This window comes from Sphaeramia orbicularis, chromosome 15 (genome assembly GCF_902148855.1).
Source record: "Sphaeramia orbicularis chromosome 15, fSphaOr1.1, whole genome shotgun sequence".
NCBI lineage: Eukaryota > Metazoa > Chordata > Actinopteri > Kurtiformes > Apogonidae > Sphaeramia > Sphaeramia orbicularis.
Genome location: NC_043971.1, coordinates 38,029,597 through 38,042,628, shown reverse-complemented (window position 1 = coordinate 38,042,628; position 13,032 = coordinate 38,029,597). Strand labels below are relative to the sequence as shown.

The following is a 13,032-nucleotide window of genomic DNA, read 5'->3' as shown; positions in this document are numbered from 1 at the left end:
CAGTGTAATTATGTGTGAATGGCTTCTTGGCTTTAGCTATGAGCAAAGACACTGCATAGGAGGCCTCCAGAGCTTTGGCTGATGTTGTGGAGGCCTTCCACATCGTGTCTGGAGATGATCTGAATTCAGACAGTTTCCTCTTAAAAAAGTCAGGTAGCTTACCAACGTGACATCCATGTTTTGTCTTAAGATGATGCTGCAGATGTGCTGGCTTCATGCTACTATTAGCTAGTTTCTCCCCACAGAAAAAATACAGTCACTTGGGTGGGCTGCAACTTGTGGACATAAATCCAAATAGAACAGGGGTGTCAAACTCATTTTGGTTCAGGGGCCACATTTAGCCCAATTTGATCTCAAGCGGGCCGGACCAGTAAAATAATGACTTAATAACCTATAAATAATGACAAATCCAAGTTTTTCTTTTTGTTTTAGTACAAAAAACCCCCAATTAAATTATGAAAATATTTATATTTTACAAAAAAGATGTGAGTAACCTGAAGACACAGGAATTTCATTTGAAAAATTAGTGCAATTTTAACAATATTATGCTTCGACTTATTATTTATACATGTAGATTACACACAATGTTACATAAACATTTGGTAACACGCAGAATATTGTTAAAATTTTGGAGTTTGGAACTAAAATTTGAACAATTTCTACAATATTACATCTCTTATTATTAACACAACTACAGATCACAGTGGATCCATAAATGCACAAAACATTTAGTAACAGGCAGAATATTGTTAAAATTGAACATTTTGGGTTGTTCATCTTTGTTTTTTGTATTTATTTGCATTTTATTGTGAAAGAATAGTTTTGTAAATGTAAATATTTTCACAGTGTAATCTTAATTTTTTTCACTTAAATTTTTTCCACATAATTTTTCACATAGAAAATTTGTAGTTGTCATTATTTATGGGTTATTGTGTTGTTATTTTTACTGCAGATCACATTGGTCTGTATGCGGAACCTGAACCAAAATGATTTTTGGCAACCTGGACTGTTGAGGTTAATTTTTGCACTTTCATCCCGCGGGCCGGAATGGAACCTTCGGTGGGCCGGTTTTGGCCCCCGGGCCGCATGTTTGACACCTGTGAAACAGAACATAATCTTCAAGATACAGCCGGAATTTTGCCGGCTCTGGTTTGGCCTTCTTTGCCACTTGTCCCTCTGTGTTTTCAAAAGAATTAAGCTTCAATCATGACTCCATTGTTTGAGTTTTCAAGTGACTGAAAGGTGATGCTAGGTGGCATATGACAGGTTGGGTCAAACCATTCTGGTATAGGGGAGACCCTGGGTTTTTAGGATGATAAAACTGAATAGCCTACTGAATATAAAATTCATTTTATGAACTTACATATTTTCCTGAAATGTTTAATTAATTTAATAATTATTTTTAAAGGATTTTTACATGGATGCTACTTTTTAAATATATTTTAAAATCTCACATACCCCCTGGAGTGCCTTGTACCCCCATTTGAGAACCACTGCATTAAACAGTACAGTGGTGTGCAAAAATATTAGAACACTTGTCAAATCTTAAGAAACTGGTGGTTTAGTTTTTTTCCCCAGAGCCTGAATTTCACTTTTTTTGCCATTGCAAAAGGTAAAGGCAAAGGTACTGAGAATATTTCACCTATAATTTCATCAGTCCAGTCCTTTTTTTACATTTTACTGTAATATTTAGTGTTGCCCCCATTGGCAACAATCTAAGAAAACTCTCTGGAATGACCTTCTGAGAGCGCGGAATGACATTGGGGTTGAAACTCTCAGAAAATACATTGACACAGTGCCAGAAATATGAGCTGCTGTGATTGTTGCCAAGGGGGGGCACACTAAATATTAGGGATGTAAGAAAATATCGGTTCTGCAATATATCGTGATATTTCATTTCACAATACTGTATTGATATTAAAAAGTACTCTATCAATATTTTTAGGTGTTAGGGTTCAAATGCAGCATTCAAATGCAGATATTGTGTCGGTTAATTTTTGTTTTTCTTTTTTGTTTATATTTTATTTATTATTATTTAACACTCTTTTATTCAATAATGTTCGTTCCTTTGTTGAGACTGAACTAAAATACTGTTCTGATATTAGTTCTGAACTAATAGAATATGAACATTTGAACAGGATCTGAAACTGTAATGTCTGTAAAACAGAATTTCAGTATGAACACAGGAACATTTTGTGATATACCATTAGATCCTGTTGGGATCAAATAGAAATGTGTTTAGTATTTGTGCAGATTTCTGGTGTAATTCAATTCTTCAAAGAAATAATCATTTAACAAAACAGAAACGAACGAAAAATTGCCTTTTTAACAGTATCATGATATATCATGAAATATCGTATCGTGATCCTAGTATTGTGATTTGTATCGTGTCGCCAGATTCTTGCTGATCCACAGCCCTACTAAATATTGGAGAAAAATGTAAAAAAAGGACTGGACTGATAAAGTTGTTGGTGAAATATTCTCAGTACCTTTGCCTTTACCTTTTTGCAATGGTAAAAAAGTGAAATTCAGGCTCTGGGAAAAAAATAAACCACCAGTTTCTTAAGATTTGACAAGTGTTCTACTATTTTTGCACACCACTGTACCTGTAGAGAATTTTCCTGGCTAGCTATTTCAAAAGATCACATTTGCACAAGGATGACAAACAAATCCAATTTAATCCAACTTTATTTATAAAGCACTTTAAAGCAACCTCGGTGGACCAAAGTGTTGTACAGAAGACTACAAGCACAACAAAATTAATAAAAGCATTAAGAAAAAAATAAAATAAAATGAAATTTAATAGGTAAAACTAGTTAAAATATGAAAAACAAAAACAAAATGTCAACATTGCAAGAGTGTTAAAAGGCCAAGGAGAACAGATGGGTTTTAAGACGAGATTTAAAAACAGGCAAGGAGGAGGCCTGTCTGATATACAGAGGTAGGTTGTTCCACAGTCTGGGACCAGCAGCACCAAAGGCCTGATCTCCTCGTAGCTTGTACGTTGTTCTGGGCATTATCAAAATCAGCTGATCAACTGATCTGAGAGAGCGACTGGGAGTGTATGTGTTTAGGAGCTCAGAGAGGTAGGACAGTGCACGACCATGGAGGGATTTAAAAACAAATAAAAGTATTTTAAACTGGTTTCTAAAATGGACAGGCAGCCAATGGAGCAACGCTAAAACTGGAGAAATGTGTTCATGTTGACGAGTGCCGGTTAAAAGACGCACAGCAGCATTTTCAAATTCATGTAAACTAGCGCCATTGTACCCGTGGTGCCATTGTACGATAGCATGAGAGGCTAAAATTGCCAATACCTCACAACATTTGAATCTGGACATAAAATTGTGCCTAGTAGATAGTCAGGTAATGTTTCTATTCATTTGGCGAGTTTGGCGGCAATCGGGAGTGTGAAGGTTGAGGAAAACCCGTACAAACGCCCTCCTGTGCTGCAACATCGGTCGGACAACGTGCATTGTAGCAAGATGCAAATTCATGCAAATTCATGAAGCATTCCACATTTTTGAGGCAGCTGTGGCCTAAAAGGCTGGAGAGTCAGCTTGTGACTATAGGGTCACCGGTTCAATTCCTCAGACTGGCAGAAAGCCTTGAGCAAGGCACTTAACACCCCCCCATTTGCTCCCCGGGTGCTTGATATGGCAAGTCCACTGCTCCTGGTGTGGTGTGTTCCTGCATGTTCTAGTGATGGGTTAAATGTAGGTCAGTTTTGGTGTGTGATCCATGTCTACACCTGTAATCTGTATACTGATAAATAATTAATCTTAATCTTAAAGGGGTCATATTTTGCAAAGCCCACTTTTATTAGTCTTTGGTTCATTTATTTGTGTATTTGGACCCTAATAGTTTAAAAAGTTTGAATTTGAACCCTCCAGGTGCTGCAAAATTATCTTTATATTCATTTTGGCCAAAATCAAGTGGATTTCTACAACCTGTTTTAATTCCTGCTTAATTTGTTATTTTTTATAACTAGTTACGTTATGACATTTGCACATATAAGGTCAAGACTTCCGACAAACATTTCTCAGAGTATGTCGTACATATTGTTTGTCAGCAGCAGCGGTTGTAGTCCATACTGAAAATATGTTCAGACTTCGAGCCAATTACCTAAAATGTTCAGTTGTTAGTTGAACAGGACAGAGCAGCGCAGCCAACAACCTGGAGGGGGGTAGGGCATGAAGTGGCTCATGTGCATTTAAAGGGCCAGCACTCATAACGACCTTTCTGGTGTCATTACTCAGAAATAGGGTTGAAGATGGACCTGTGGAGTTGAATTAATGACGAATTCAGACCCAAGCATAGCATTTACAGTTTATGTAGACCACAGGGAAATGTTTGAAAATGCATAATTCCATTAAAAAGGCAAAATATCATTCCTTTAATACTAGCGGTAACTTATGTCACGGCCAATTGTCGATTAGTCAGTCGTGGTCAGCAACATGTTTCTTCCTTCACGGGCTGTTCCAACACCAGTAGTGACGCAGTAACATTGTATTGTCCAATTACCTGGGCTGTGGTGGACTCGTCACTGACCCCATATAGCAGACACCAGTTTAAGATGACACATTATCACTAGGGATGTACCGATACGAGTATCGGCATCGGCTCCGATACTCAGTGTGTGTACTTGTACTTGTACTTGTACTTGTAAAAGACATCCGATACAGATGCACCGATACCACTTACGGCTATGTGACATTCCCAGTTCAGTGCAGCAGGTATGCGACGGTGGAATAATGTGTGTGGAGTGTGAAGAGTGTGGAGATTTTTCAAAATAAATGACGGTGATAAAAGTAACGCTGACTGCAAGTAACGTTAAAGACACAGACAGATACAGACGCAGCGTTCTGTTCATCCTCTGCGTACATTCCATCCGTTTACCAGGTGCTCGCGGATGCGTAAACAGAATGAGAATACCGGTGTACGGAGCGGTGCAGACCGCTGCCAACAGAAGTGAAAACGAAACTTATGGCTCATTTCTCTTTTCTCTACCTGCTGAAGCTAAACTTTTAAACCTTACCAGTGAAAACACTGCAATACTAGTATGACATTAGTGTTACCTCTGTCGTCTCCATGTTTGTTGTTACTGACTTTCTTCATCTTGTTCTCAAAAAACTTTCCTCTTTTTCGTGGTATTTGTCCAGTATGGTTAATTAAGAGCGGCGCCCCCGGGTGGATTGATTGAGAAACGTTCATTCCAACACATTAAATGTCAGTAGCAGCACTTTGTTCCAGTCAGACTAATGACAACGACAATAAAGCACATTTACAAAAGGAACTAAGAACTGGAATGGTATTATTAAGTACTCATATCGGTACTCGGTATAGGCAAGTACTCAAATGTAAGTACTCATACTCGTACTCGGTCTGGAAAAAAGTGGTATCGGTGCATCCCTAATTATCACCCAGTTCTGTGTTGCGTCTCTAGGACAGTGGCGGAGTACAAAGGCTGCACAAGCAACAAGTGCCAAAATCTCAGAAATCCACTCAGTCTCGCTCACTGACTGCTCCTTGTTTACTTGCACTCGATCACCCGGAATCAACGTGGGTACGCCACTTATGGCCGGAAATGGCTGCTCCCCATAGGTTCTGCCCCCACCTGTAATTCACGTAATAGAAAGGTCCAGTGTGGTGCATTTATGGTGATTTTTTTTACTGAATTTGTGTCTCTCTTGCTTATAAGTAATACCCAAAGCACGGTTAATGTCGTAACCATGACCAGTACAGGTACACTTTAACCCTTTCATGCATGAATTATGAGAACATTAATCAATTTTTTTTTTCTTTATTCCTCTTTAGGCATTTAAAAAACAATGAGATTATTATTATTATTATTTTTTTTTTTTATGAAGCTATTTTTCATGGAGTTGCAAAAATGTGCGTTTAATTTTTAAAGCAACGAAACGTGTATTTACTGATATACTGTGTGGAAACTATGAAATAAAAACATTTAATGCTGCTAATTTGATGTTTTCTCACATTTTAACATACACTACAAACAAAAAGTGATGGATATTTAAAATTTTTGGGCTATTTTTTTCAGTTGGGATTTTTGCACAACATTTTTTCCTTTTTTTATGTGTGAATCAAGGTTATTATCGTTAACGAAAACTAACGAAATGACAAAAACTAGAATTGTAAAAACATTTTTGTTAACTGAAATAAATAAAAACTATAATTAAAAGAAATAACCATAACTAACTGAAACTGTATTGTGTGTTTACAAAACTAACTAAAACTTATAACAATTATGGATAAAATTCCCTTCATTTTCATCTTTGTCAGTGTCGGATTGATATGAAATCAATTTATTTCCCTCAAGCAATTTTAGCTGCTGGCACCATATGATATTTAATGGTCCGTCACTTCTTGTCACTTGTCGTTTAGAGTCGTCTTCTCGTCCCCACTCTACCTGGAAACATGGAGACTAAAGTTGGGAGAAAACAGCAGAGTCCTTTATGAGATTTATTTGAATTTGACGGCGAGGAAGAGAAAAGCTATAAAAAAAACCTAAAACTAAGCATTTAGAAAATAATGAAAACTAATAAAAACTAGCAAACCTGCTCTAAAAACTAATTTAAACAAACTGAATTAGAGAAAACAAAGTCAAAACTAAATAAAACTAAACTTATAATGAAAAATCCAAAACTATCATAACCTTGGTGTGAATTGAATTAAAACACATTTTTTAAATGACCAGTTTTATTTACAAATGGCAAAAATGACCAAAAAAAAAAAAAAAAAAAAAAAATATATATATATATATATATATATATATATATATATATATATATATATATATATATATATATATATATATATATATATATCCTTAACTTTTTGTTTGTAGTGAACTCCAATACTAGTCACTTCATGGAGATAATATGCCCAAAAAAAAAAAAAAAATGTTGTTAATTACAGTCTAATAACAGTAACAACAAATTGATTTACACTCAAACATGTTAGATTTGGTTTATCAAGAACAGCCAAGTTACAGTAATGTTACAAATTGCTGTGTATTGAATGAATGAATGAATGAATGTTTATTTCAGTTAAATACAAAATACAAAACACATACATATTTAAAAAAAAAACAACAAAACAAAACACCTACATATTAAAAAAAACAAACAAACATAAAATTAACACATTTTGTAACTGAAAAAGGAAGAAGCTGAAGCCGGAGGCTTATTTCTGCTTCTCCTATTTACATCCTTAGTCCATGTCCACACCTTAAGTTGCAGCAGATAAATACTTAAACTTAAATTATACTACATTCAGTGTAATAAGTTATTTTGTAATCATATTACTTTCATAGCCCTTCATAATTTGACCAATTAAATTCTTTTTGAAACTCAACAGTGAGCTACACAATTTCACTTCATCCTTCAGTTCGTTCCATAGCTTGACACCAATAACTGAAACACTGTGATATTTAACATTTGTTCTTACTTTACCTTTTTCAAACACAAACATCCCTCTTAAATTATAATGTCCTTCTCTTAACTTAAAAATTTTCTGAGTACAAAAAGGAAGGTTTTTACTTTTAACGCGAAACATAAATTCCATCGTTTTTAAATATACAATGTCAAGAAATTTTAGTAAACCAGATTCTACAAAAAGTGGATTACTTGATTGGAGATAACCAGCTTTGTTTATGACTCTAATAGCTTTTTTTTGGAGTTTAATTATTGGGTCTAAATTAGTCTTATACACATTGCCCCATATTTCCACACAGTATGACATATATGGCATTACAAGTGAACAATACAATATATGCAAATATTTTTTGCTTAACAAGTCTCGAGTTTTATAAAGAATTGCAACAGCTTTGGACATTTTGCATTTGATATATTCTATTTGTGGTTTCCAACAGAGTTTATGGTCAATAATCACTCCCAAAAATTTTGTTTCATACACCCTTTCAATTTCAATTTCATTAATTTTCAGTTTTATATCATCACTTCCACTAGCACCACCAAAAACCATAAATTTTGTTTTATCTTCATTAAGTGATAACTTATTTACATCAAACCATTTTTTTAATTTGCTCAATTCCTTTTCCACAGTTTCTAATATTTGTTTCATATTTACTCCCGAATAAAGCAAATTAGTATCATCTGCAAATATTGTAAATTTTAACTTACTAGATGCCATAAAAATATCATTTAGATAAAGTATAAATAACTTGGGTCCCAGAACTGAACCTTGTGGGACCCCACATGTTACTTTTCTAAGTTGTGAATTTGTATTTCCAATTGATACATACTGAGACCTATTTTGTAAATAACTTTTTAACCAGTTTTGCGTCACACCTCTCATACCATACATTTCACATTTCCGGAGTAATATTGAGTGATCAATTGTGTCAAATGCCTTCCTTAAATCAATAAAAACACCAACAGTATGTTGTTTCTGATCCACCGCTGTTGCTATAGTTTCTGCAAATTCCATTACTGCTAAAGATGTTGATCAGTTTTTCCTAAATCCGTACTGGTGATCATTTAATATCCTATATTTGTCTGTGTCGTCATCTAAGCTCTTTACAAACAGTTTCTCAAGAATTTTAGAAAACTGTGGTAACAGTGACAGTTTTTATGACATATTGTGCATTATGTCAGCTGATATGAAACTAAAATAACAAAATCCATGAACATACAAGAGAACAGCTGTAGAATAACTGTCCACTATAGTGACCACTATGCATGAAAGGGTTAATGAAAACTAAATGTTCTCCTCACCCTGTCGCAGGTACGGTGATGACACCCAACTACCTGCGCTCACCCAAGATCAGCGTCTCACCCTACTGCAACTGCAGCAACAGCGGCAACAACAAGGACGAGTGTGACAAGTTCACCGAGTTTTTCACCGAGAACACCTGCCTCCGTAAGTCGTCCGGCTGAATCCCCTGACCAGCTGCTGTCTGACCAGCTGTTATCTCCACTGTCTCCTGCTCTGTGTTACTATAGTCATGTCTTATGTGCTTCTTTATGCTCCGCTCTGCTACTTTCTATTTTCAGCCTCATCCCTCTGCTGCTCTTTTCCTGTTTGGCTCTTTTATCCTTTCCTTTCTTCCCTTGTCTCCATCCTCCTTCTCAGATATATCCCATTGCTATGCTTGTATTGTTATCCCTCTGCATTATAGAGAAACTAGTCATATTGCAGCGCGGTGTGTTTAACAGGACGGCTTCGGATCATTCACGGAAAGCTGCTTTTTTATCCAATCCCACTGAAAAAAACACAACATACACACACATTATTCCTCTGTATCCTGTATACACATCAAATACACACCCAAATATACACATTTCTAGCCATTACTAAGGCTACGTTCAGACTGCCGGCAAATCCTTTTTTTTTTTTTTGCCCATATGTGAGCTGTATCCGATCTGTTAAAGACAGTTTGAACAGCACAAATCAGATTTTTTTTCCAATCCGACCGAGGACACTTTCATATGTGGTCCTAAATCCGATATGTATCTGATATTTTTCAATGCGACTTCAGTCTGAACGGCCAGGTCACATTTATCCGACCTTTACGTCATTGAAATGCGACAAACATCACAATTCTGCATCCAAGGAGGAGGAGTGGTCACATATTACGTCAGGACTTCTTTTGCACATTCAGGTCACTTCAGGGCTGCATTCAATTCATCCTCAAAACTGACAGAGGTCGCATTTAATGTGTAATATGAGTGAGCACACAAAAAAAATCAGATTTCAACAAAAAATCTGAATTGTGTATTAAGACCTGCTGTGTGAACGTAGACTAAGATGCAGGACATTAGTCTAAGCTGCATATTCACTGTTTCTTCTGTTTTAATGTTCCACTCAGTGTCAGCCTGTTGTTATTAGCAACACTTTTTCAGTGTAAAGTTGTCATGTTTTTGTCGCTGATCCATAGCTGTACATGTACCCAAACACTGCATGGCAAATTTCATGAAACTTGGTAAAAGGGGTGGGCATGGCTTGGAAGTTTTTTAACATAATGTACTCAGAAGCAGATCAAATCAAATCAAATCAACCTTTATTTATAAAGCGCTTTTCATGCACAGATGCAACACAAAGTGCTTTACAGAATTAAAAACAATTACACAATAAAAACAGAAAAACAATTACAAAGAAAACCCCTCCCTCCCACCCTCCATACTAGACACGCACACACACACACACACACACACACACACACACACACGCACACGCACACAACAGGGAGACATGGCATGGCACTGAGGATCAAGGAAACGCCACCTTTGGGGCCGTCCACACTGGGAGGAGCCGCAGGCCGTGCCATCGGGGGGACCGGCACCCAGGCCCCCCGACTCCGACAGACAGGTGGACCCCCACATCGAAGGGAAGACCCCCAGCCAGCCGGGCCAAAGGGACCCAAGGACAGTACCCCCACTAGCAGACCAGACACAGCTCCCAGTGTGGAGGACCCCCCTGAGGAAACACTGGCGTTAAAAGCTAAAGACTAAAAGCATAAAATAGGACTAAGAGAATAAATAAATAGATAAAAAAACTAGACTGGCACCCATTAATTGGCCATGCTCAGAAATTTGCTGATTTTCACGTGATCGGCCATGACCGGCGACCGGCTGGTCAGTTTGAAATTGACCAATTTTGAGTGCAGGTCAAATTCCTGCCATGCCGCATAGCCAGACCTGGGGTCGGTATATGAGGTGACAATCAGGAATGTGAAGGGGGAACATGTTGCCGACGGAGGCAGCAGCGGTGGGGGGGGATTACACGGGACCAAGGACCTTGATTCAGCCAAAACATGTAGAAGTTGTGAATGTATAAATGGTTTTCTGGTCCATACAGTGCAGGGGTTCATCCTGTGCTCCACATATGTAGAGATTAGGGATGGGAATCAAGACCCAGTTCTTTTTGAGAACCGGTTCCTAGTTGCTAGATTCCTTGGAATCGTTTGCCTGCCTGCCTAACAATTCTGCTTATCAATTCCGCCTTCTTTGCGCAAGTGCGATGATGTCAAGTGCACGCTGTATTGTTTTGGTCAGAACGTAGCCAACATGGTGTTGAGGCAGAAACGGTCTAAAAAGACGACACCAGGTTCACTTGTAACACTTGCAAAGCTTCCATTTCTTCAAAAGGGTGGAATCCCTCCAACGTGTTCAAACATTTGTCCACAGCAAGTGATTCATTTACAGGAATGTCACGTATTTGATACGCTATTTAGCAGCGCTTGTGAATGTAGCGGCAGAGTGAACGCCGAGCCAGTTCCGGTGCGGGCAACAAACGTCGTACCCCTTCAAATACAAGTTTCTGAAGGTAGGGGAAAGGAAATGAGGTGCGCAACAACAGGAGACGAGCTGAGTCGAATCGGTTCCACGTAGCAGAAATGTGGCTATAGAGGAATTAGTAAAGCATCTTCAGTTTCACTTTCTCTGCCCCCCCCCGCCCCCCCCGAACCGGGCCTGTTGTCATCTGTTCTTATTATTTGTACATACTGTATATGTTATATTTTCTGTGCAGAGATGGAAATATAAAAGACAGTTAATGCAAACACACCTGTGTGTACTCTTTTATTCCCTCACCCAATGAGAATCGATAAGGAATCGGATCGATAAGCAAAATCGATAAGCAAATCGGAATCATTAAATTCTTAACGATTCCCATCCCTTGTAGAGATGCTTGCTTTTTCCAAGGTTCTGTTAGATTATTTAAAAGTAAAACTGGGTTCCAGTGTGTAATATGTACAGTCTGGGATCATGTGTTACTAAAGCAGATGGTCTAAACCACGTCAGGATAAAAATTGGGTGTGTACGATCATTTTCCTTCAAATATGATAATTTTCGGCTGCTGGTACGATACGGGGCTCACTAAAAACCAGGCGTTTCAATCAATCCACCTGTTTTCATACAGAAAACTTGGCACCTTTTTGCACATTTTTCTTCTATGTTTTTTTTTTTTTTCAAATAAATGTTCTTATGTGAAAGTTACATTGCAATATGAGATCGGAATCAACCAAAATCGGTATTGGCCGTCCAAGCACCCTGCAAATCAGAAATTGGGATTGGCCCAAAAAAATTGTAATCGGTGCAAGTATTAAAAAAAAAAAAAAAACATACACATTTACAGCTGAGAGTGTCCTTTCTGGACAGATTTAAAGAAGCAAAGACAGAATCATCTTGCACAGATTAAACACACCATCTGAACTCTTTCCTTCATATCGCTGTATAATCCTACAATAAAGACCGAACTATTACACATATTATCATGTTAAGATCATCCAATAAGCCAACTTACCAGTTAGAAGTTTTGTATTTGTTCTTGCAGGCAAAAGAATAACAAACATCCTCACATATGAAAAGGATATAAAAATCAGCTTTATCTAATACACTTGTTTCATTATATTGAGTTTTACTGATGGGATATTGATATTAAGTGCGGTGACTTACACATTCAGTTTGTTTCTAGTTTTCCTTCATGGCTTTGGCGACAGCAGCTGTGTTACTGTCTAGCTCCCACAAATGTGTTTGTTCTAGACCAGCATGTCCATGTTTGGGAATGGACGTCGCTTCCAACTCCGTCCCTTTAATGTGAACATGAATAAAGCTGTAATAGTGTCATAAAATAAGTTGACACCCAATGTCATGATAGCATTCAGCTGTTGTGTCAGATGATATTACATTCAGATAATCCTTTTTATACTAAATGCAAGGCCCATGAGAGTTAAAAAAAAAAAAAAACTATGGGAGAGGTGCTAGTCTTTACCACCTCTGTCCGATAGCAGGTGGATGTTAGTTGTAAATGTAGTGCTCTGTTAATGTTAGCTTGTTTATTCATTTGGATCTCAATTACCTTCCTCACCAGCACTTGCCAGTCTCCCTGGGGTTCACAATCTAAAAATACAGCACAAAAGCATATAGTATGCATAAATGAAAGTAGGCTATCCCACAAACATGATGCTATTACCAACATCAACCCATAAATACCCAAACAGCCACTGTTGACCAAAACCATCTACGAATCTAAACAGTTTAATACCTG

The 13,032-nt window shown here is 37.4% G+C and overlaps 1 protein-coding gene across 2 annotated transcripts in view; it reads left to right on the top strand.

Moving 5' to 3' along the window:
• Positions 1-13,032, top strand: part of gfra1a (gdnf family receptor alpha 1a) — a 334,792-nt gene that overhangs the window by 256,669 nt on the left and 65,091 nt on the right. For both annotated transcript variants that reach the window (XM_030156164.1, XM_030156163.1), the window contains one exon: positions 8,770-8,904. In XM_030156164.1, coding sequence (XP_030012024.1) covers positions 8,770-8,904 — 135 coding nt within the window. The remainder of the gene's footprint in view (positions 1-8,769; positions 8,905-13,032) is intronic.